This window comes from Neocloeon triangulifer, unplaced genomic scaffold (assembly GCF_031216515.1).
Source record: "Neocloeon triangulifer isolate White Clay Creek 2 clone unplaced genomic scaffold, ASM3121651v1 ptg000014l, whole genome shotgun sequence".
NCBI classification, from domain to species: Eukaryota; Metazoa; Arthropoda; class Insecta; order Ephemeroptera; family Baetidae; genus Neocloeon; species Neocloeon triangulifer.
In genome coordinates, this window is record NW_026775556.1 from 26605495 (window position 1) to 26627694 (window position 22200).

The 22200-nt window shown below is 36.2% G+C and overlaps 1 protein-coding gene across 2 annotated transcripts in view; it reads left to right on the plus strand.

Moving 5' to 3' along the window:
* LOC132201699 (protein PALS1) overlaps positions 1–22200 on the plus strand; it is a 93757-nt gene that overhangs the window by 66537 nt on the left and 5020 nt on the right. For both annotated transcript variants that reach the window (XM_059628069.1, XM_059628068.1), the window contains exons 4-11: positions 3055–3191; positions 5748–6136; positions 15934–16402; positions 19991–20213; positions 20710–20927; positions 21272–21508; positions 21568–21813; positions 21876–22075. In XM_059628069.1, coding sequence (XP_059484052.1) covers positions 3055–3191; positions 5748–6136; positions 15934–16402; positions 19991–20213; positions 20710–20927; positions 21272–21508; positions 21568–21813; positions 21876–22075 — 2119 coding nt within the window. The remainder of the gene's footprint in view (positions 1–3054; positions 3192–5747; positions 6137–15933; positions 16403–19990; positions 20214–20709; positions 20928–21271; positions 21509–21567; positions 21814–21875; positions 22076–22200) is intronic.

Below are 22200 nucleotides of genomic sequence, written 5' to 3' on the forward strand. Positions count from 1 at the left end.
ACGCACGTTACGTACTTTTTGCTCTTTCGCAGCAGCTTGATTAACTAACGCGTCGCTGCGGCGTAATTTCCGCATAACTAATTAAACTGCTGCACTCGAGCGACCGCAACTTTGGTAATTCATCAAAAATTCACCTCCGCTGTTTTGTATTAAAACCATTTTGCGAAACACACTGTTTGATAAATTAATTAAACGCCAAAAAAAAAATGTGTTCTCAGAAGAGTGAACGAAATTGAAATCTCACTCGGCGGTGCGGCTTTTGTTTGGAGTCGGTGGACCCGAAAGCGAAAATTGAATTACGGGTGATTCGCACCGGCTGCAAATAACGCGGAAACACCGAGTGAGATCAAAAGGTTTTTCAACTCATTAGTGGCTTTTTATTTTATTTCGAGTTGTTTTGCTCAGTCAAGTGTGGTGCATTTTGCGCGCAACCACTGCGAAATTTCGCACTGCTGAGGTTGTAAAACGCAGGCTTATAATAAACAAACACACACGCCAAGGCTAACTGAGATTATACAACGCCCTTTTGTCTGCCAGATACAAACAAACAACCGCAGTGTGTAATTTTTAATTTAATTCCATTCCTTTACCTGGAAAGGAGTTCAATTAATAAAAAAAACGACTCCTATCTGCTAAAAAAATGTTTTTTATAATTAAAATTTTACAAATGAAACTTTTTGTATAGTTTAATTAGCGAAGTTTATTTTCTTTTAGACTCAGTATCGGAAAGAAACTGTCGTTAAATTAAAATCATCAGCTTTTCAGCAAGGCAGACTTTTTTTAAGTGCTGGAAGCTTCTGGGCCGTAAAACGCCATTTTTACGCATCCCGGATCTATTTCTTTACATTCTGTCGTAAGAGTTTTATTTTTCTCCCGAGCAAATTACGTGTGAATCCATTAGAGGTAATTACACTGCCGGCTGAAAGTTGCATTCATTGTTATCGCAGTGCAGCTGGAGCGCCTGCATTGTTAGGCAACCGGCGGGGCGCGCGAGACTCGCGGGCAGTCTGCATTTGGAAAAAAAAGGAATTGCACATTCATAAGCTGTCTGAGAGCAGCGGCTTTGAACTGGTTCTTTTTTCCGCAAGCTGCTTTTGTCCGATGTGGAACACGGCCGAGATGTTTGCATCCAACTGGTGCACGGGTTGCATCTTTTGCTCTTTTCCAGCCGCGGCCAAAACCGGATGTGCACTTTTCCTTTAAGCCTTCTTACGCTTGTCCTACTTTTTAAAAGAATGAAATTTAAAGAAAAGAAAAAAACAAAAACTTTATAATGAGTGGCATTACATTCTAATTTAGCAGTTTTCAATATAATAATGTATTTTTAATATAAATTTTAGTCAAAAATAATAATATAAAATTATAAATAAGATTGTTTTTAAAAAATATTTACTTATTGTTAAATTATTATTATTTTAATGTTTTATATAATATTTGATAATTTACAAATTTACGCAATATATTAAGATAGTTCTGTTGTAACTGAAAATCTAAGTAGTATTGTAATTAAATAATAATATACTATTTATTCAACGAGTCATTCGTCATTTTAAGGTTGTTGATTTAAAATTCACTGAATTTGCTCGACACATCATCACATCAATATTTATAAATTATATATTTGTACTTTAAAAACAACTTATTTCCCTTATTATATTTTATTTTTAAATGAAATTAATCCAAATTGCAGAGTAAATATATTTCATGATTTCACGAAATTATATGATTCTAAGTTGAGTAATTATTAAAATTAATTTCTATTCAAAGGTAAAAAAACCTTTTCTTATGGAAGAAATTATTAAAAACTTTTTATCTGAAAACTGTAATTTCCTGGCAATCTTTATTTGTGTCCTTAAAAAATGCTGCTTCCTTCACAGCTTTTATTATTAAATTTGATGGCTCCGCAGGCCCAAAGTGTCTCTTTCAAAGTCTCAATAATCCGTAAAACTCGACTCCGAACGAGCTAGTAAACGTCTTAAAACTCATAACAGCCCCGTCGGCGCTCTTCCTTCGTTGACGTGACGCGGTGCAGAATGAAGCGTGTTTATTTTTAGACGGAAAGCAAAAAAAAACACAAACACACAGATCAGCTGCTTGCATTTGGCAAAATGAGCGACTTGCTGCGAGCGTGCGTGTGCGGGGGGCCGCCGGACCCCGAGCCGCCCCCCGCAGAGCGCCAACCCCCGCCCGTGCTGCTGGAACAGGGAGTGATGCTGTGCCGCAGTGCTAACTGCCCCAATAACTCGATCGGGCGCGTGCGTTGTGCCGCCGCCGACCGAAAGGCAACAGCAGCCGTGCCGAGGACCACTAGGGACAAAAGCACTCTCACCCCGAAAAACTGGAGCCTACCCTCGCCGCCGCCCCACCCTGGTTGCGTTCAAATCCCAAATAATCTGGCTTAATTTTAATCTAATGTTCATGCATTGGCAAATTATGGCGGTCTTAAATTCTCGTGGGAAAGGAATAAATTAGCCCTTTAAATTTTTTTAATTTTTCCCATTCGAGGTCATTTTGGTTTTAATTTTTTGATAAATGTAAGCATTAATTAATCTGAAAACAGACTTTTTTTGCTTTTCTTTACAAGTTTCACAAATCAAGTAAAATGAGAATAAAAACAATTTTTGTGATATTTTCACAGAAATATATTATTTGATTTTGGTCAGATTTTTTTCTATTTTTATGAAATATGTTTACAAGAAATTGCCTATGAAATAAAGACCAATGTTGTCATAAATATCAGACAGAAAACATAACTTTTCTTCTTTTTGCACTTCAAAATGACCTTTCAATTAAAATTCGAGCCTAATTATTCGTTTTTCTTTCAAAAATAAGATTTATTATTCCATTGTATTTGCTTTGGTTCTCGATTTACATTCTATTCACCTTTTTTTTATTATTTTTAATAAAATAAATAAACGCAAGCATATAAAAACGTGCTCAGGGAAAACTTCGTAAAAAAAAAAACATATCATCAAAACAGACTTTTTATAGCGATAGATTTTAAAATAATAACAGAGAATATTTTACTAACGACGAATTTTTTTCTGTTTGCAGCACTCGATCTCGCCCAGAACAGCAATGTGCAGGATGCGTTCGTCATCGCCGTGGAACAGCAGGCCCGGGAGAGGCTCGAGAGGCTCTCGGCCCTCAAGCGCATCAAGCCTGTGGATATGACCAAACTCTCTCAACAGGTAAATAATGCAAAGAATAAAACGTGCAGACAAACACGAGAATGGAATGAATGGCGAGTGCGTTGATTGTGTTGCCTGCTATTCTGCTGCCGGAGGGAATAACAAATCCTGGCCGTTTCCTCTTTAAATTACCTCGAGGAAATGCAAATTCACGAGGCACAAAAACTTTTTTGTCATAAATGTATTATTACAAAAAAAGCATAGTTATTATATTAAATTTTAAAAGTTTTCTGTATAATTTATCTTTTCAAATATAATTTAAATATTTTATACAAATTTTATAAATAAATATATATACTTTTTTATTATTTAATTAATAATGGTTACAAACAATAGAAATAGAAATTTTTTACTTTATTTTTAATATTTTAATAATAAAAAAATTTTCAAACAATATAAGTTAGTCTGGCTTTCCATAATAATGTTAAAGCATTATTAACATTAACTCATTTGATCTTGACCCGTGATGAATGTTATATTGACGTAGGTTTTCTTTAATTTGCTTAAAATTAGTGAAATTAAGTCCTTTCAACACTAAAAGCTGTTTTCTGCTATTGTTGGAAGACTCGCCCATTTTTTTAAGCTGAAGACTTGATTTGGCTTTGCCAGAAAAGAGGATGGAGACTTAAAAATTGTATATAGTTTGCAATCTTTGTGGTCAACAATTGGAAAATTTACCTCCATTGTTGAAAAAACACTGTCATTGTAACCTGACGTCAACAATAGCTGACCAGATAATTCATTTTTTTTATCAAATCGCATTAAATTTTCTTAAAAGATAATTAATAAAAAAAAAAGAAACGGAAAAAACGGTCTCACTTTAATTTGGTTATTCTGATGTAATCGATGTAATTTGATTATCTATGATCGTGTTAGGAAATCAAAACAGCAATTTATTTATGCTCGTGTCCAAGAGCTGAGATCCAGTTATAAAAAGACCAATTCGAGAGCTCCGTACAAAATTCAAATTTTAATTACACGCCTCAGTGTGCGTGGCACTTATTTTCAACAAAAAATATACACTCTCGTTCCTTGAATAATCCGACCGACGAAAATAAATGCACACAACTACATAGGAAAAAGCAAAGAATGCACCAAAGAAGCGTGCAAGAGATTCACAAATAAAATAGAAAAATTTTCCCACGCTCCTTCCGGGCTCGCTCGCTCTGTTCGGGAATCATCCCGGCCTTCCCAAACGCACCTGTCTATATATAGCCCTAGCTGCAGAGATTTTATCTTCAAGTGCGTCTGATTTTCATTCTCAGAATTGAATTTAATTACCGTTCTCTAATCTTCTAATGCCAAATCGAACGGAACCCTACGCCGCTACTTTTTGTTCGAACCAATTTAGGCACAGGATGAAATTATCTAATTAATTCTTCTGAGCTGTGTGGTTGGTCGGAAGCATCTTTGGTGCTGCTTTTCGTGGGGGAGGATGATAATGATATGAGGCTTTTTATGCCTGCTGGCAGACGTTTTACAACTCGCTGCGCTCCTTATTCTGCTTTTTATTATACACACGTCAGGTTCGATCTTCGGCGCCGAGGATTATTTCTTCACCTGCAAAAAATATTAAAAAAGCAGTGAAAACTCCCTCGGGTTACAAGAAAAGTGACAAATTTCAGGAAATAAAGCTGTTATTTAAATTTATAATTTATAAAAATATCTTAAATAGATAATATTCTTTGTCAAAATCTAAATTACTACTTTTTAACAGATTAAAACGGCTTAAATACGTTTTAATAAAAAAAAATAATTATTATTTACAGGTAAAAAATCAAATTTTTAACAAAAAAAATCAAAATCTTAAAACTAGCATATTTGAGTACCTATTTCATGAGCAAACGCGCTGCAATAATAATAAAAATTCTATACAACAAGGAAAATGCCCAAGTTCTTCACTTCCAAAAAAATACGTTTTAATCTTATATATAATTTCATGGTGATTTGAATTTAAAATCGGCTTTTCCTCGATGGGTTTTTGTGAGTTGTTTATTGTTTCAGAAAAAACAATATTTTTTCTGAAACAATAAACAACTCACAAAAACTCATCGAGGAAAAGCCGATTTTAAATTCAAATCACCATGAATCAACCCTCGATCGTGAAATTCTACCACAAAAATATAATTTCATGTTTAATTTATAAAATTTTGATTTTTTTTCTTGTATGATGAATCTCAAAATGGGTAGAGGTTGCCTCGTTTTACATCACTAAATTTATTTTGTAAATTAAAAAAAGCACACAAAAAAATATTAATATTTTATAAATTTTTTAAAAAAAGTGTTAATTTGATTGTTTTTATATTGAACGTCTGAAAGGTATTTTAAATCTTTGAATGCTATTTTCGTCTCAGCTACTCTAAAAGCGGTCTTTTAATTAAGTGATCACTAATTGAAATGTGTGCAAAAGCAGCCGCAAGTAGCGCACGAGCCACTAATTAACGCATGTGCCGGCGGGTCAAAAACTTATACTTTCACACCTCGCCAGTGTAATCCTCTCCTTGGCGAGTGGTTCATATTTTCGCTAACATGAATGCGTGCGTGTTGTGTCCGCAGCTGAATCAAATTCCGACCACCTCGAGTCAGCAAGAACTGAACGGCTTCATCGAGAGCAGTCCGATCTACGTGACCTCTCTGCCGCAGCAGCAAAACACCTCGATCGCGCCGTCCGACCCGGAGAGCGCGACCTGCACGGCCAAAGTCAACGGCCACCATCTGGTCAGCGAGGATTCGCGTGGCGAGGAGATCGAGTTGAAGCAGGAGCTCGGAGGCACCTCGACCCCGAGGTCAGTGTCGCGCAGCCCCTACCACAACGGCCGCACCGAGAAGCTCATCGGCTCGCAAGATGTCTCGCCCACCCCGTCCTGTGACCTGAACAAGGTGCGCACCACCGCCATCGTCGAGAGAACCAGTGTCAACAGGTCACCCATCCCAGACACCGCAAGGTAGGAAGAACTATTTAATTATTTATTAATTTAAAAATTGTGATTGCAAAGTTTGTCATGAAAATCTCAGTTATTTTAATTGGATCAAACTGATTAGAATGACATTTTTTAATAATTTTTTTCTAATTTAATAGAAAAATACAAATGAACCTAAATTTTTTACTCAATTGTACAAGATAAACGAAATTAAGCTGAATTTTTACACATTAAATAAACCCAAAACAGCCTTAAACTATCTTTGGCTTTTCTTTTCACTTGGAAAAATATTCTTACTTCATCAAAATCGTACAATTCATATTAGATCGTTTTTATTCATTAATTTAATTTATTTAATGAAAAACGCAGTAGTTGAAATAAATTTAATTATTGTTCCTTTTTTTAATTCCATAATATGTTACTGGATAAACTATTAATTTCCTTTAATAGTTTAAATGAATTTATTTTAAAATATTTTAAATTCCTTTAAAATTGATCAAAAATTCTAATTTCATTCCGCTCTGTAAAATTTAATGCATTCCGCAGAGTGGAAATCGAAAATTAAAGTAATAAATATGAAGGTTGACAAGCGCAAAGATAGGTCGACTAAAAACGTTTAATTCAAATTTATTTCTCCTGCATTTTCCCGCGGCTATGTGAATGCAAACACGCGCACCTCCCGTTGTCCTGTTTGTTTACTGATAAGAGTCTCACCGTGGTTGGGATGCGCGGCTGATTTAGCCTCATCTCTCTCTCTTTTAACAGGGAACAAAATCCGAGCAGTCAGCTTTTTGTTGTACAAATACACACTCCGCGATTGATTTCCGTTTTAAAGCGGAAGAGCCAGAAAAGGCTTTTGTACGTTTTGTCAATATTAGCTCCAGAAAAAAATTCCTTCTGCGCCGGAAGAATTTTTGAGCGACGATTTTGGGCACGCGTGAGTGCGAAGCCGGCAAATTGCACTCCAATTAAGGGGCACCGACACTCGCCACGAAAGCCTTCTATACTCATTTTGTTGCATAAGCGACCGAGCGCAGACCCATTTGTGCGGTCGGCGCTAATAATGCAAGAGTCGTGTACAAAACCTATGGTCAGGGTCAGCGATTGTTTTCATTTGGCGCTATGGCTTCGTCCCCGCGTCGATATCAGCGAGAGAGAATTATATATTAATAATTTTTGCGTGATTCCGCTGATAGGCGCGCAACTCGACGCGCACGATTTGCTAATTTGGAGGTTCCCAGCAGAGGAGGAAAAATCTCAACGGTCGTGAAAGATGAAATCAAACATCTCGAATTCTAATATTATTTTATCCTTTTTCTCAACTTAAAAAAAAAAACGAAGCCATTTTTCTATTTAATTTAACGCATAATTTACAAAAGACAAAAGAAATTGCACGTTTGGCTCCACAACGGATAAAAATGCAACCTGCACAACGTGGTTGTAAAGAAATTGCATAAGCTCTCATTCTTTAAAGCGATTATTTAAAAATTTTTAACATTTAAAGCAGATAGCAAATGATAAAAAAGACAGTGTATATTATTTTGATTATTACGTTAAAATTAAGTAAAGGAATAATAAAAATTTGAAATGTTCAATGTAATTTAATTTAATTCCTAACCCATATTTACCTAAATTCATTTATTACAAAGAATTTTTGTCTACAAAAATTCTTAATAACATACACATTTATATTAAAAAAAAAACTGGAACAACATTAAGATGAGGTTTTCTGTCTATATATGACAAAGTCAAATAATGAAATTCTTTACTTTTTCGCTCATTGATGTATTTGAGGAGTCAAAACTGGTCAAAACTACCCTTTAATTAATGGCTGCAATATTTCAAAATAGAGCAAACCCCTAAATTTCTCCTCGTTTTGTATGCAGTTTATGCTGTTTTGCTAGGATCATTACTGAAAATCTGTATCAAATTACAAGATTTCGCTAGAAATCGCTTGTAAAGAAAAACTTCGCATTAATTTCCTTATAATTATAAAATAATCTTATCTTGAAGCGTGTCTATTTGGTGCTTAAAACAAACTTATTTTTTCATCAAACAATTTCTCTCTTGAAATATTATAAAATTGAATTAAATTTATTGAACCAATTTTCCTCTGAAATAGTTATTTTCCTCCTCTAAAGCTCTCTTCTATTTTTGTTACTTAATTAATCGTTCGACTCTGCTGGAGATTTATTTTTTAATTCTCAATCATTTACTTTCGGACGTAAATTAAAACACTCTTAAATATCCGTTCCGTAATGAGCGAGAGACTCGCCCGACTCGCCTGCTGATTAATTAGGCAAAACAGTCTCTCTCGGCGGGAGTTTGAGCGAAAGAGTTGAGTTTACTCGCCATCATCGCACGCAACGGAACGGAGAGAGAGACGACGACGGGAAAGCGGCGAGAAAGATCGGAGGAGGATGGGGTGACCTTGTTGACGGAGGAATGCCAGGTACGGAGATTACACCTGAGCGAGAAGTGGCAACGCCGGTCGGTCTCTCTCTCTCGGCCGAGACGCGCCGCGAGAAAGAAAAAAACCACCTTTGCCTCTGCGCCCATGCAATCGAGAGGAAAAAACCCCGCCCTGGCAAACTGCAATCCATAAAGCTCACAACAAACTGCATTCCTCGCTGTTGTTTGCTCTCGCCGAGGATGTCTGTCCATTGTGCGGGAGGAAGTTGACCGACCTTTGGGAAAGATCGTGCGTGTGTCTAATATTTTGTACCAAACGCCGCGTGCGAAAATATATTCGACGATAAAAGTCAAAAGCCGCGTTTTCTCGAGGGAAAATCATCCTCTGGAAATATATCATCGCGTTTGGAATTTAAAAAAAAAGACGTGTAGTTTGGCAGCTTCTCTCGCTCAAACGACGCTTATCGTGAGACAATAGAAACAGGAAAGAGAAAATTAATTTGAAGTGTATTTTAGTAATTTAGGACTAATTAAAAATGCTTAAAATTTTATAAAAGTTTTATTTAAATCAATTTTAAAAACGACTATTTAAAGATTTTAAGTTAAAATTGTTTAAATGAATTAAGCTGTTATTTATATATTATTGTTAATATTTTTATTTTTATTGATACTTCATTATTACTTTGATAATGATTTGCTGTTGATACCGGCTTTGGGAGTACCACACAATGTTATTTAATGATAGTTGAATATAATTAAATATTTTCCCTTTCTCCATAGTTCCATAGAAGAAGGGCTATAAAATAGCATTATGTTTGACTTAGAGAGCATGTTTACAATTATTAAAAATCACCTAATATAAATGAATCAAGAATAATATTTTAATTGAAATATAACCAATAAACGCAAAGAGTGGCTGCAAATGCACGTTTTGAAAAATCAATTCAATATCAACCAGAAATCAAAATCTAATAAGCTAATCGTCTAGTATTTAAATTTTCACACAATTTTTTAAAAGCTCTCTCCGCTTAATCCGATCCTGGCATTTTTTAATTAATTTCAGTCAACTCTTGCATTTTTCAAGGGTTGGTTGTTGAGTGAGTGCGTCTCACCCTCATCAGGGAGCCCCATATTTTTCCTCATTGATTGATCGATCATGCAACTGGCTGACTGGATGGAATTTCGCCGTGACAACTCGAGAGGCCTCAAAAGTGTCGAAGCCAAATTTTCCAGTGTTTCGCAAGACGTGCCGTTGGCGCTGCTCTTGCCATCTTCTTGCCTGCGGAATATTAATTAATTGCGAACGCCTAACGAAGGTTGACACTTTCCTTTTTAGTAAATGATTTAATTTTTAATTCTCCCGCAAAAATCATCAATTCGCGATTACGAAAGAACGAAAATTAGCGCGGAGTTTTACGCGCGCGCTTCCGGCTCGAAACTGGTTGCTTCAATGAATGCAAACAAATAAACAAACAATGGCATAGAAGGGCTGCGGAGATAAACAAAAAAGGAGCGCGCGTTGGTCTCGATCCACCCTCCCTTGGGCCGACGAACCATTGTTGTTAGCAGCGAGTCGTCGAGATAAAGCAGGCAGGTATTTGCGACGTTGCCACCCCAACGCGGCGGGCACGTGGGTTGTAACCCGCGAGTGTACCTGTCGGGCAGTGACACAAGCCTATATAAAAAAAACTCAAGTTGCTCAAGTCCGTAATATGTAAAATACTAATTTAACTGCAGCACATTTAAAATAAATATAAAAAATGTTTAATTTAAACTCTATTTTTATTTTATAATTATAATATTATTTTTAATTATTGTAATTATTTGTTTTAAGATATTTTAAACGGATTTTATTTTTATTTTTGAGGTCACATTTTGCAAGAAAATCAAAGACTTCTCACCAAGAGAATATCTAAAAGATAATTCAAATTTAGAAATTTAAAATATACCTCTCAAATACATCTCTTTAATCGAAAAGTACAAAATAAACCTCAACATAGCCCTTCCAATGCCATGGTATAAGTGCGTTTTAAATTTATGTTTAATTTTAAATAATTAAATTCTTGATTACGAAAAATCCTTGGAAGATTTGTAATGTAAAGTAAATTTCTATTTAAACGATAATTGCAATTTTGAATAAAGTGGCCGTTTTTATTTTTGTGCACTGCCCCGCGAGTACCTCGCGCGTAGCCACGTCAGGTGCAGCAGTTTGATTTTTAGAGGGGAGGGCGGGCAAGTCTACCAGTCAAGGCGCCACGGACTCTTTCGGTTCGTGTGCGCGGTGCAGTCAGTGAGGCCGCGACTCCGATCAGCCTCGCACTATCGCCAGTGCGCGCTCGCCAGTTTTTTTTATTTTGCCCAAAGTTTGGAGCGATTGGGGCCGTTTTTCGCCATGCCCGAGTGTCGTGTGCTGTGCTGAACGCCGACCTATGGTTTGTGCCGTTTATTGACTGTCCAGTGCAATAATCCGGCCACAAGATGACCACGTTTCTCGTGTCCACGCTTTTTGCCAAGTGCAAGAGGAGGCCGCCGCAGGTGCACGGGTAAATCAATTCAAAATTCAATCAATTTAAAAAAAATTTATATTTAAAAAAAAATATTTTTTCGAATAAATAAATTTTTAACTTCGTGTCATTCTGAAGAACTCTCGAGAGTGGTTATTGAATTTTCCATTGATTTTCGTGAATCGGAATGGGGAGTGTTTGGAAACATTTGTATCATTTTCTCCGAGGGTTCGCGACTCCTTCTTTTCCATGTCGAGTGGATCGAATTACTGAAGAATTAATCATCGCAGCCGCGAGCACTGTAGGCGCCGACTGCACTTTTCAAAACGATTAATAAATCTCTTGAGAAATTCTCCTTTTTCTTACGAAACACAAATTCTCTTGAATTAAAATTCCAAATACATGCATCGTCGGAAATTAAATCCATAAATAAACCGCAGTGCGGCTTCCGTTTTGAAATTAATACCGAGATTGAAGGGCTTTTTTTTCATTTCCTCACCTTCGGGAGGAAAAATCCGACGCTGGAAATCTTAATGGCTCTGGCGTTCCCCGAAAATAATATAATGCGCGCCTCCCAAACAAGGTGCGTTTCGGACGAGTTTGGAAATGGAAAGACGAAAGGCCGTTGTCAGGTTCATTGGCTCCTCGCATGGAAAACAAATCCTAATTTTCGTTTTTTTTCCTTTGAGAAAATTTTGGTACCGTTTGAAATTTTTCCACGATTTATTTTTCGCACTAGGAAAAAGTCGCGGCTCGGAATGTGGACTTTTTATTGTGATTCCGCTCGACGGACGGTTGACTGACTGGCGGCGGCGAGGAATTTTAAACAGTTGTAACGAGGTCTGCTCGAGAAGTGAGAGCTCTAGCAACATAATTAGCTCTAGCACTTTGCATTCGTACGCAACACGTAATTATTACTGGACGCCAATAAACCAACTCCCTCTTATTGTTGGAGATATTTATACTTACACATGTTTGTCCGACGAGCATTAAATTATCCGGAGTAAATCACTCGAGCAAGCCGAAGAAAGCGACTCTGCGTCATTCCGCTGTGATTAATTGAGAAATCCATTTTCTTTGCATCAATTTTATTAATTAATATCTGGAAATCGCTAATTTTATTAACCATCAATTCTATTGAAAGAGCGAATAGAATTTTTTTTCACCTTGAAAGTTATATTGAAATTTAAAAAAAAACTTGAAAATAAAAATTATAAAATTTTAAAATTTATGCCCTGATATTTTGTTTGTATTTTTTAGCCCACAATTGTAATTGTTATTTTAATTTTTATTTTTAAACTTATTTCATTTTAAGCACTTAATATTTATTTTAATTTTAGCTCAGCTTATAGTTTATTTTTATACAATATTCTGTCTGATTTCCTCTTGCGGTTTTACACTCAAACGCCATTTTCGCAAAACTGATACATTTTTTTATTGCTCTTGAGCACATCACGCCTCTGCTGCCTCCAAACCACCGACAACTATTATGATTTTTTTATTATTCTTCCTTGGCTTCTGAAAGTTTCGTGGCTACAGCAGTTTTTTTCTCTTTATTTTCTTCGTCAGATTCCTCAGATCTATTTCTCGAGGGGAGGCGAAACGCTTTGTTGTCACGAATATCCACCCCCTCCCTATATTCGTGTGAATCACAAAACGCCAGGTGTTCGCAGCGATAAAACCCACGTGCAATTGATTTTTGCCGTGCACCGCCCTTAATTTGAACCTTGCAGAGCTCAAATTTACAGAAGCGTGTGTGTAAATAAAACTTTATTGAGGTAGGGACAAAACGGAAATTAATGCACGGGCACGGCTCGGAAATGAAATTGCAAACGGCCAACGTGTTTGTTCACTCAAATTGATTTCTTTTTCTCTCAAACTAAAACTGCTGCTGTTCAAAGAACTGAATTTCAGCACAGAAACTCAAATTCTAAGCTTCTAACACGAATCCTCAACATATTGACATAGATTGGGTTCACACCCTCTTGTTATTAATAATTTACGTCAGCAGTTAGTGTATTTTTTATAGATTACATTCAAATTTTATTTATAATATAATACAATTTTGAACACATAACCAAAGCTTACTTACTATTTAAATTTATTCAATATTCTGTGGCTTTGACAGGAAAATAGGAATTTATATTAATTAAAATTTTTCAACTTACATATTAGTATAGTTTAATTAATGAACCACATTTAAAGGGTCAATATTCCAAATATTGTTAATATTCAACGTTAATGTTATAATAAATAAAAAAATAAATTTAAAAAAAAATAACATAAAAACAAATTAAATTATAATGTATTCATATGTTTGTATTTTATTAAGATATTTACTAATTATGTTTTATTTACTTTTTGTATTTTAAAATCGTCTAAACTAACATTATAGAAAAGTAGCACATATTCAGCACAATTACATACTTTTTTTACTGATTTGCAACAACTGGCGCCTCTCGTATAACGCGAGCGCTCTCCGCAATTAACTCTGGTCGCCGCCGCCGGTTTCTGACAGATGACTGGTGCCGCATTAATTTTATTTATCTGCGTGCCGTGGCGAGAAAGCGATAGCGGCTCGATATCGCCGCTCATGAGTGTGTGCACATCTAATATTTTCCTTATCACCTGTTCTGCTGACTAAAGAGAGAATTCCACACTCGCTCCATTGTGGCCAGTGTTATTTGCTGACGCGCGCAGTGACATGCTCTTCTCGCGCCGCTGACTTTGGCCGATTTCGGCCGCGAATCAATTATCGTCCGATGATGCGCAACGTCAAGGAGGTCGTCCTGGCCAGGACCAAACTCTTGAGGTCTGATTTGCAAACAAAATATTTACTTTTAATAACGCAATGCGAAAGTAAGGAAATTAATTGAAATTTGGGTCAAGCAGAATCTTTTTTTTATATTTTATTTAATAACTTGATATCAATTAATTCGTTCTTTTATATTTTAGGGCTAAAAATTTTACTCTTATTGAAAAGTCGTCCATTTAAAATTGATTTTATTCCCATATTTTTTATTTTTTTATATGGGTTTCTGTAAAATAGTGTAAAAATTTCCAATTCCTTGAGAGCTCTGAAATTGAAATAAATTATGTATAGGGAGATTTTTTACAAAATTAATTTTTTAAATTCATTTTATAACGGATATTAACTTTTATTCGGGTTTTTAAAAGTCCATCTTTGAGGAAAATCTACTTCAAACTAAATCCTGATCATTTTTCTTACTTCCTCCGCCAGATTACTGGACCCAACCAATCAATCACGATTTAACTGATTAAATATTTCAAATATTTGTTAAATCTTATCATGCATCCTATGAGCTCCACAAAAGTGTTTCTTTTTTATACTTTATAGTAAAAAATATCAAAGTAAGGCTTTCGTGAACTAATGAAATGATAAAATTGCCTTTGGTTGATGCTGAAAAGTTTTCCTCGTCTGCATTCCAAGAACCCTTGCCAAATCCCGTGGGTGAAAATGCTCTCTCGAGCCTCACCAATTTATTCCGACCTGGGCCCTGCCGGTGGAAAATAATTATATTATTGTACAACGAGAGTGAGAGAATAATCAGGCGCGGAGAGAAAACGCGGGCGCGCATTAATGACAAAGAGCAATAATTAGAGGCGTAGCCGTCGCAAGTGGAAAGACCGCGCGTCTGTTTTGTGTTTTGTGGCGAGAGAGTCGTTTCTCGGCCCGAGATCTCTATTTGATTGTTGCCCCTGCGACGACCTCGCGTTTGTATTCAAATTTTGAGAGCCTTTGTTTCCAGCTGGATTATCATTCGGCTGTGGTGTCCGATGATTTTGACTTGTTGTTACACGCGTTTGTGCTTCGTCACCGCTTTTTATCGGCTTACTTAGCCGCCAGTCAGTAGAGCTGCTTATGTGGTTCGTTAGGGGTTGATGAAATGGTTTTGCGAAAAGTCATCAAATGGATTATATGAATGCTTGACAGATTTAGGGCACTTTTTCTATTATTTATTTTAAAGAAAAAGATTTGCGGAGCTAAAAAAATCAGTACAGACACCGGTTTTCTTATATTGTTGTAAAAAATACTGCCAATTTATTTAGTAGAACGAAAAAGAATAATGTTTGAGAATAAATAGCATTCACGCTTTATTTTTTTATTTGTTTACCTTAATGAATGTGAATTATAATTACAAAAACCGTGGGAGATTTGCTTTCAAATTTAAAAGACAATTAAATTTAACTTAATTTGTGAATGGAAAATTATTTAAGTTCACTTAACACAAAAATATTGATATCATACTAAGAAACGAACTTGAGGAAAAAATGTTAATTTTATATTTTAGTCTTATCTGGTGGGCTCATTGCTTGAATTATTTGTAGATTATTTCTACTTTTGTATTATAGTTATTATTATTATTATTACCGTGGTAATCCTGATATTTCCCATAAGAATAAAAAAATATGCAAATAAAATATATAAAAAACTAAAAACAATTGAATTAAAATTAAGTTTAAAAGTGAGAAAATTATAACATTTACTCATAATTTTATATTGGTTTTTTATTAACTTTAAGTTTGCAAAATATTTAGACTTATTTATTTTATCATTATGCGTTTAAAAAAAAATCAAAAACAAAAATGATTTGATACCTTTTAAATGTTTAATTGTTAAATATTTACTCACTTAAAAAAATTCATATTATAGAATGCAGTTTTTTTTTTAAATAAATGTAACTTTAAAAAAAAATGAAGTCTCCAAACTTAGATGGCTAAAATTTATTATTGATTTTCTTCAGTCTGAAGACACATGATGATATTATATCTTTTGTAAAGAAAGCAAGGAAATAATTTTTAAGTAGAAATCTGAATTAACTCAAATTATTTTTGAAAAATGTATCAAAAAATTAAAATGTGTCCATTGCGTTGTGATTGCAGAAGGAGAAGCGTGACGGAGCAGCAGCAGGCGAGCCAGGAAGAGTCTTTCGCGGCGCGGCAGGCCCTGCAGGCGCAGACCATAATGATGAACATGGTGGCCGAGTACGAGCTCGAGTTGCAGCAGCACGGCGGGCCGCACCGCGAGATGGCCGTCGACGTGCCGGACACGTTCATCGCGCGCACCAAAACGCCGCCCCGCTATCCGCCCCCGAAGCACCTGCAAGCGCCCAACACGAACGGCACGGCCGCCCCCGCCGCCTCCGCGGTCCCCGGCAAGCCGGTGCCGCCGCCGCGGGACCACCTTCGAATCGAGAAGGACGGCCGCCTGGTGAACCGCGCGCCCCCGCCTCAAGTGCCCGCCAGAGCTGTGCCTGTTCCGCCTCCAGTGATTGCCGCCTCCGCCGCCGAGCACAATTCCTCGGACAGAACACCAACGAGAGAGCAGATGGAGAGCATTCGCAAGTACCAGGTCAGATGCAACCCCTTTTTTCATTTAAAAATTCAGAATTTTCTACCAAAAATGACAAAGTTTTTGAAACACACACAAAATATCTCCTTCAAACTTTATTTGCAGTTCTTTGTTTCGCTCCACAAAAGAAATTCCCTAAAAATTAGTTCGAATATTAATGAAATTAGATTTAAATTGTAGCTTCATATAAAAAAGGAATCTTCAAAACAATCTAAGTGATTTCATATGAGTTGAAGACTTTCATGAAGGAGTAGAAAAAATCAAATAATCTATCATCAAATTCATTACAAGACGCAGTGAAAATTTGAATAATTTTGACCAATTAAAACGTAAAAAGTTATTAATATATTTCATCAGTTTTCCGACATAAATTTAAATTGAAAATTGAAACCACTCTCTCAAACCCCGAAATCTGAGAGTTTGAAAAAAGCTGCCAGGGAAATTTAAAAAAGGAGGCCTACAATTTTTACAATTTTACAGAAAGTTCACTAAATTTATCCATGATTTAATAATGAATCTACCATTGCATGGAGGAGAATAAATAAATATATACAATAAATAAATGAAGGTTTAAATGCATAAAATAATTATTTTATAATTTATTATATAAGAAGTGGTATGTAAAATTTTATTTATCGATTTTATCATTTTAACTTATTTTGAATGCATTTTTATATTTTAAATATAATTAAAGATTTATATTTTATTTCATTAATTTCCAAATTATGTCAAGCAAGTGGTTTATATTTAGAAATTTACTTTATATTAATAATTAATTTTATATAATTATTATACTCCATGACGAGCTTTTAAATATAATAAAAAATATGTTCAATTGAACAATAGATTTTCCCTTCAACTTTTACTACTTGTAAATTGTAATGCTTTTAAAATTCAACACAAATTAAGAAACAAAGAAAATTACATGTTTTGGAAATCTCATTCACATTCCTATTGAAAAATTCTCAATTATTATTGTTATTTTTTTTTTTTTTCATTTTAGGGCTTTTACCGGTTTAATTTAATTTTGTTGCATCCTTCCTGCTCGGATCAAAAGACAAATGGATTGCGTGAACCGTTTCAAACGTGAAGGAAATCGTAATTCACATCTGATGCCGCTGGCCGATTACAATTTCAAATTCGGAAACAATGCGGAGGATAGAATATTAACGCTCAATATTCAAAACAAACCATTCGGTTTCCATGCTGGACGCAAACTCCATTTGCATAAATATCTGATTTCAATACAAACAAACTTTTTGTTCCCATCGAGCAAACATGGGTTGTAGTCGACGCACCCGACAATGAGCAGCGTTTTGAAAATTAATTCGAATGCATTGCAAATTAGCAAATATTATTCAACTCTGAATTTTTCACATGGCACCGGCAAAGTAGGAACATTCTTCAGCGAAACCATACACGAGTCGTGCGACGCCGATTATAAAAAAAGAATGAGCGGTGGTTCGATGCTTTTTTTTCTCGGTCTTTCCTCCTGTTGCCGCGCGCGATATTCGGCTGTCCGCGCGCAGTGTGTCATGTCCACGTTGGTGTTCTAAAAACGGCGGGGCAGAAAGGATTTGCGCGACGACCCACCCGCGCGGCGCCGCCAGAGTCACGTGGAGTGACGCCGCAATTCAATTAGACGCGGAGAAAAAAGAAGTTTTTCACACCGTGCAATTAGAGAATAAAAAACCTAACTAACGTTTCAAACCTTGAACTAGAATTTCATAAATTTTATTGATTTTTATGAATGGGGGGAAAATACAAAATTACAATCAATTTGTTTAACATTGCAGTTTTGCAGCTTCATACGTAAACTCAGTTTCTTTACAACGCAGTCCTTGATATGATAAAAATTACATCTTTCCCCGCAGAATTTTCTAAATCAACCTTCCCTCTGCTCCTGTTATTAAAAAACAAATAATGGAATCCGTGGGAAGCAAAATGAGAAAAAAACATGTCAATGTATATGAATACCGCATTTTCTTTATTTGTTTATTTATGATTTTTTTTTTAATTTATGTTCAAATATTTTTTTGATAAATATTTTATTGCTACACATATAATTATGTTTTTATGTTTTTCAAATTTAAATAATAATAAACTTATTTAGAAAATATAAATTAATTTATTGTATTAAAGATTTTCTCTTCTTCATAAAATTTCAATTTTTTTATAGCAAATGAGAAGAATAAAAATAAATAATAATAATAATTTTGTTCTTTCATTGTAATAAATAAGGTTTACATGACTAAATTGCATAAATAATAATTACAAGATTGATAAAATATTTGCAGTTGTTTTCCACTTCAAAGATCATTAATAAAAAAATTTGACAAAAACAAAATTGTAAATCAATCTATTTTGAAACTTTTTTTGGGCACAGCTTTAGCTTTGATGCTTTGGTTCTCCTAATTCATTTTGATTCGTTTCATCTCTCCCACAAGAATTATATCGCTGATCTTGACGTGCGTGCGTGGACAAATTTTTCCTAAAAAGTTGCGTGATCGGCGCTTGATCTCATCTGGAAACGGTCGGTGCGTGGGAAGAAGACGTTTCCGTGGACATTTTCACACAGGCTCTTTCTTTTGTTGCCGGTCAGCGTGCCATCGCTGCGTCGCTTTGCACACATAGTTCTCGCTGCGAGCCTAATTAGCGGTGCATGAAAGGATGAAACGCTTTTTTGGGAATGCAAATCTGTTAGCCACAGGATTATCTCCAATTCCTCCAAGTTGACCGTGTTTACAGAAAGAAAAAATCGTGGAATAAAAATTAGGAAAAAATAATTGCTAATTAAATGTATTAAAATTAAAATGGTAGGTAACAGATTTTCTTTCTTTAGATTTGCTACAATTTTTTTAAACAATTTTCAAGACGTCCATTTTTAAATTTCAATAATCATTAATTTATTCATGAAAATAATTTAAATAAATCCTGTTTTTATTTCAATTTTTAATGGTCAGCTATTCTATTTAGGATATGACGAGTATTTATTTTGAGCGGACAATGAACGCGAGCGACGGTTGTGGGTCGTCGAAAGGGGAAACGAAAGTGCATTGTGGATGTCAAATCAGCGGCGCCTTTGAAGCGTGCACAATTAAAACGTGCATGTTATGCTACGGCATTTGGTGGCGCGGCGGAAGTGAACGCCAGTAATGGCCATTTCCTCCGCTCAGGGCCGGCGGGATGGACAGGATGCGCCCTGGACCGCGTCAGTCCTTGGCGATCATCGGCCAGATGAGCACCAAGAATGGCCCAGCAGATCCACTGGATCCAGCTGCAGGCGCTGCCGCCCATCCCCGTCTCGCCCGTGTTCATTAAGAGATTTTCGCGCGTCTCCCAATTTGCTGTGAATTTTTTTTAATACTATGTGATTTTTTTAATTTCCTCCAAAGACGATTGATCTACGGGAATGAATTTAATTCTGATTCATATTTGACAATTAAAAACGGCTTTTCAAACTTTTTATACAAATTTTCATTTTTTATTTTTTGATGATTTATTTAAAGTTCTTGGACCATTTTGAGATCTTTTCAAATATGTAAATTATTTATCAAAATAATTAAAATTATTGATTTTTGATTTCAGGAGGACCTGAGGAGAAGAAAAGAAAATGAGGACCGCGTTGCACAAGAAAAAGAGTTCCTTCGCTCGTCTATGCGCGACTCGCGAAAGCTGCAAGCGCTCGAGAGTCGACCCCCACCCAAGCTGCCTTCTGGAATTGTCAATGACGGCTACTCGTCCACCGAGGACAATGACGGAGTGGTCGCCACCACAGACATCACCTCTGACTCATTGCATAAGATCGTCAGTAAGTACCTTTGAAATAAGCATCAAGATTGGGAAAAAAATGATATTACGTCTGCACCCTTTCTATTGTCAAACAAATTACATTTTTTTTTGATGAGGACAAAGCTCAATTTCTTAATCACTTATATTCTTATCAAAGGAAAAAAATTTAAATCGCTACAAAATTTAACTGGATTTTTGAAAATGACGGAAAGAAATTCAGCATTTTTTTTTATATTTAACTTTATTTTTATTTTAGATTTATTTATTATCTTAATATTTTTATTCAGCTACTTAAATTTATTGAGAATTTCCCGTTGTTGATTCATGCCCGAGGAATCCCAAGATCTACAATAGATTTGGGCGGAAGTGCGTGATTTGAATCGCAATGAACCCTTCTCTTATTTTTCCGTCCCTTTGTCTCCTTCATCCCGAAACGAACAGTCTCGAATCAGACTTCGACTCTCATTGTCAGGCTCGATCTCATACATAACCTTTGCCTCCCGTTTTTTTTCCAGCTTTCAGCGAACTTGCAGCCGCATTGCAAAGGTTAGGCGCCCTTCTGCGCAAGCATGGTCGCGGCATGGAGGCGCAGGTGGCGGCGGTGCAGACGCTGCTGCTGAGCGCCGAGTTCGGCCGCGCGCTCGCCCTCCACAACAAGGTCTGCGCCACCCACAAAACCCCAACGCCTTTGCCCACACCCACCTGTGCTGATTCGCAAACCGTCGTTAGAGATGTAAGTGTTAAATTATTCCAAGTAATTAATTTGAACTGTAATTTTGAAAATTAATCGAGTATTTACATATCTAAAAATTGACAGGAATTTTTGGACCAAAATTCATTCCAAGCATCTATACACTATCAATTTCATGCCTGAAAGAAAAATTAAAGCGTATATTGAAATTATTCACAATTAGAGCACAATATAGAGATAAAGTTTTTTATAATCTTTTGGAGACTTGATTAAATCTTTGATAATAAATGCAAATTTTATTGCATATTTAAACAACAGCGATAACGCTCTGTATATGAAAATGAAATTTGGCAGTTTTTATGTTTTTAAAATAAAAATTTCTGCAGTGTTTGGAAGCACTCCAGCCGTGCGCAGCCCCGGGCGCGGCTGAGCTCGCCGAGATCCTGACCAGATACGAGCTGGAAGGACTTCTGACTGCCCACGACATTCTAGCCAAGCGCCTGCCAGGTCCAACGCCACCCCGGATGCCTTCGCCGCCAGCAGAGGAAACCATCCCTGTAGCTCCACCCTACACAGACGACAATATAAAAATTGTAAAAATCGAGAAAACCAACGAACCTTTAGTGAGTGTTTCGAAATTTGCTCAAAGTTCATTTTACTGAGATGATAAAATCTTCACCAGGGTGCTACGGTGAGAAACGAAGGCGACTCGGTAGTGATCGGCAGGATCGTCAAAGGCGGTGCTGCGGAGAAAAGCGGACTGCTGAGGGAGGGCGACGAGGTGCTCGAGGTCAACGGCGTCGAAATGAGGGGCAAGTCTGTCAACGAGGTGTGCGACCTTTTGGCCAGTATGACTGGCACGCTCACCTTCCTAGTAGTGCCTAACAGAGAACCAAGAGCCCCTCAGCCGCCGGCAAGAGAAACTCTGGTAGGGAAATTGCCTGTGGTTTTATTACTTTATTGCTCAATGCAATAATTATTTGGTTACAGTTGCACATGAAGGCTCACTTTGACTACGACCCTGAGGACGATCCCTACATTCCGTGCAGGGAGCTCGGAATCAGCTTCCAGAAGGGTGACATTCTGCACATCATTAGCCAGGAAGATCCTAACTGGTGGCAGGCCTACAGAGAAGGAGAGGAGGACCAGACCCTGGCCGGTTTGGTGCCAAGCAGAGCCTTCCAACATCAGTAAGATTAAACTTTTTTTTATGTAATTTTTTTCCTATAAAATTAACACATAAGTTAAAACTATTTATATTAAATAAATCAATAAATATCAAATACTATATTTTCTTATATTAAATAATAACATT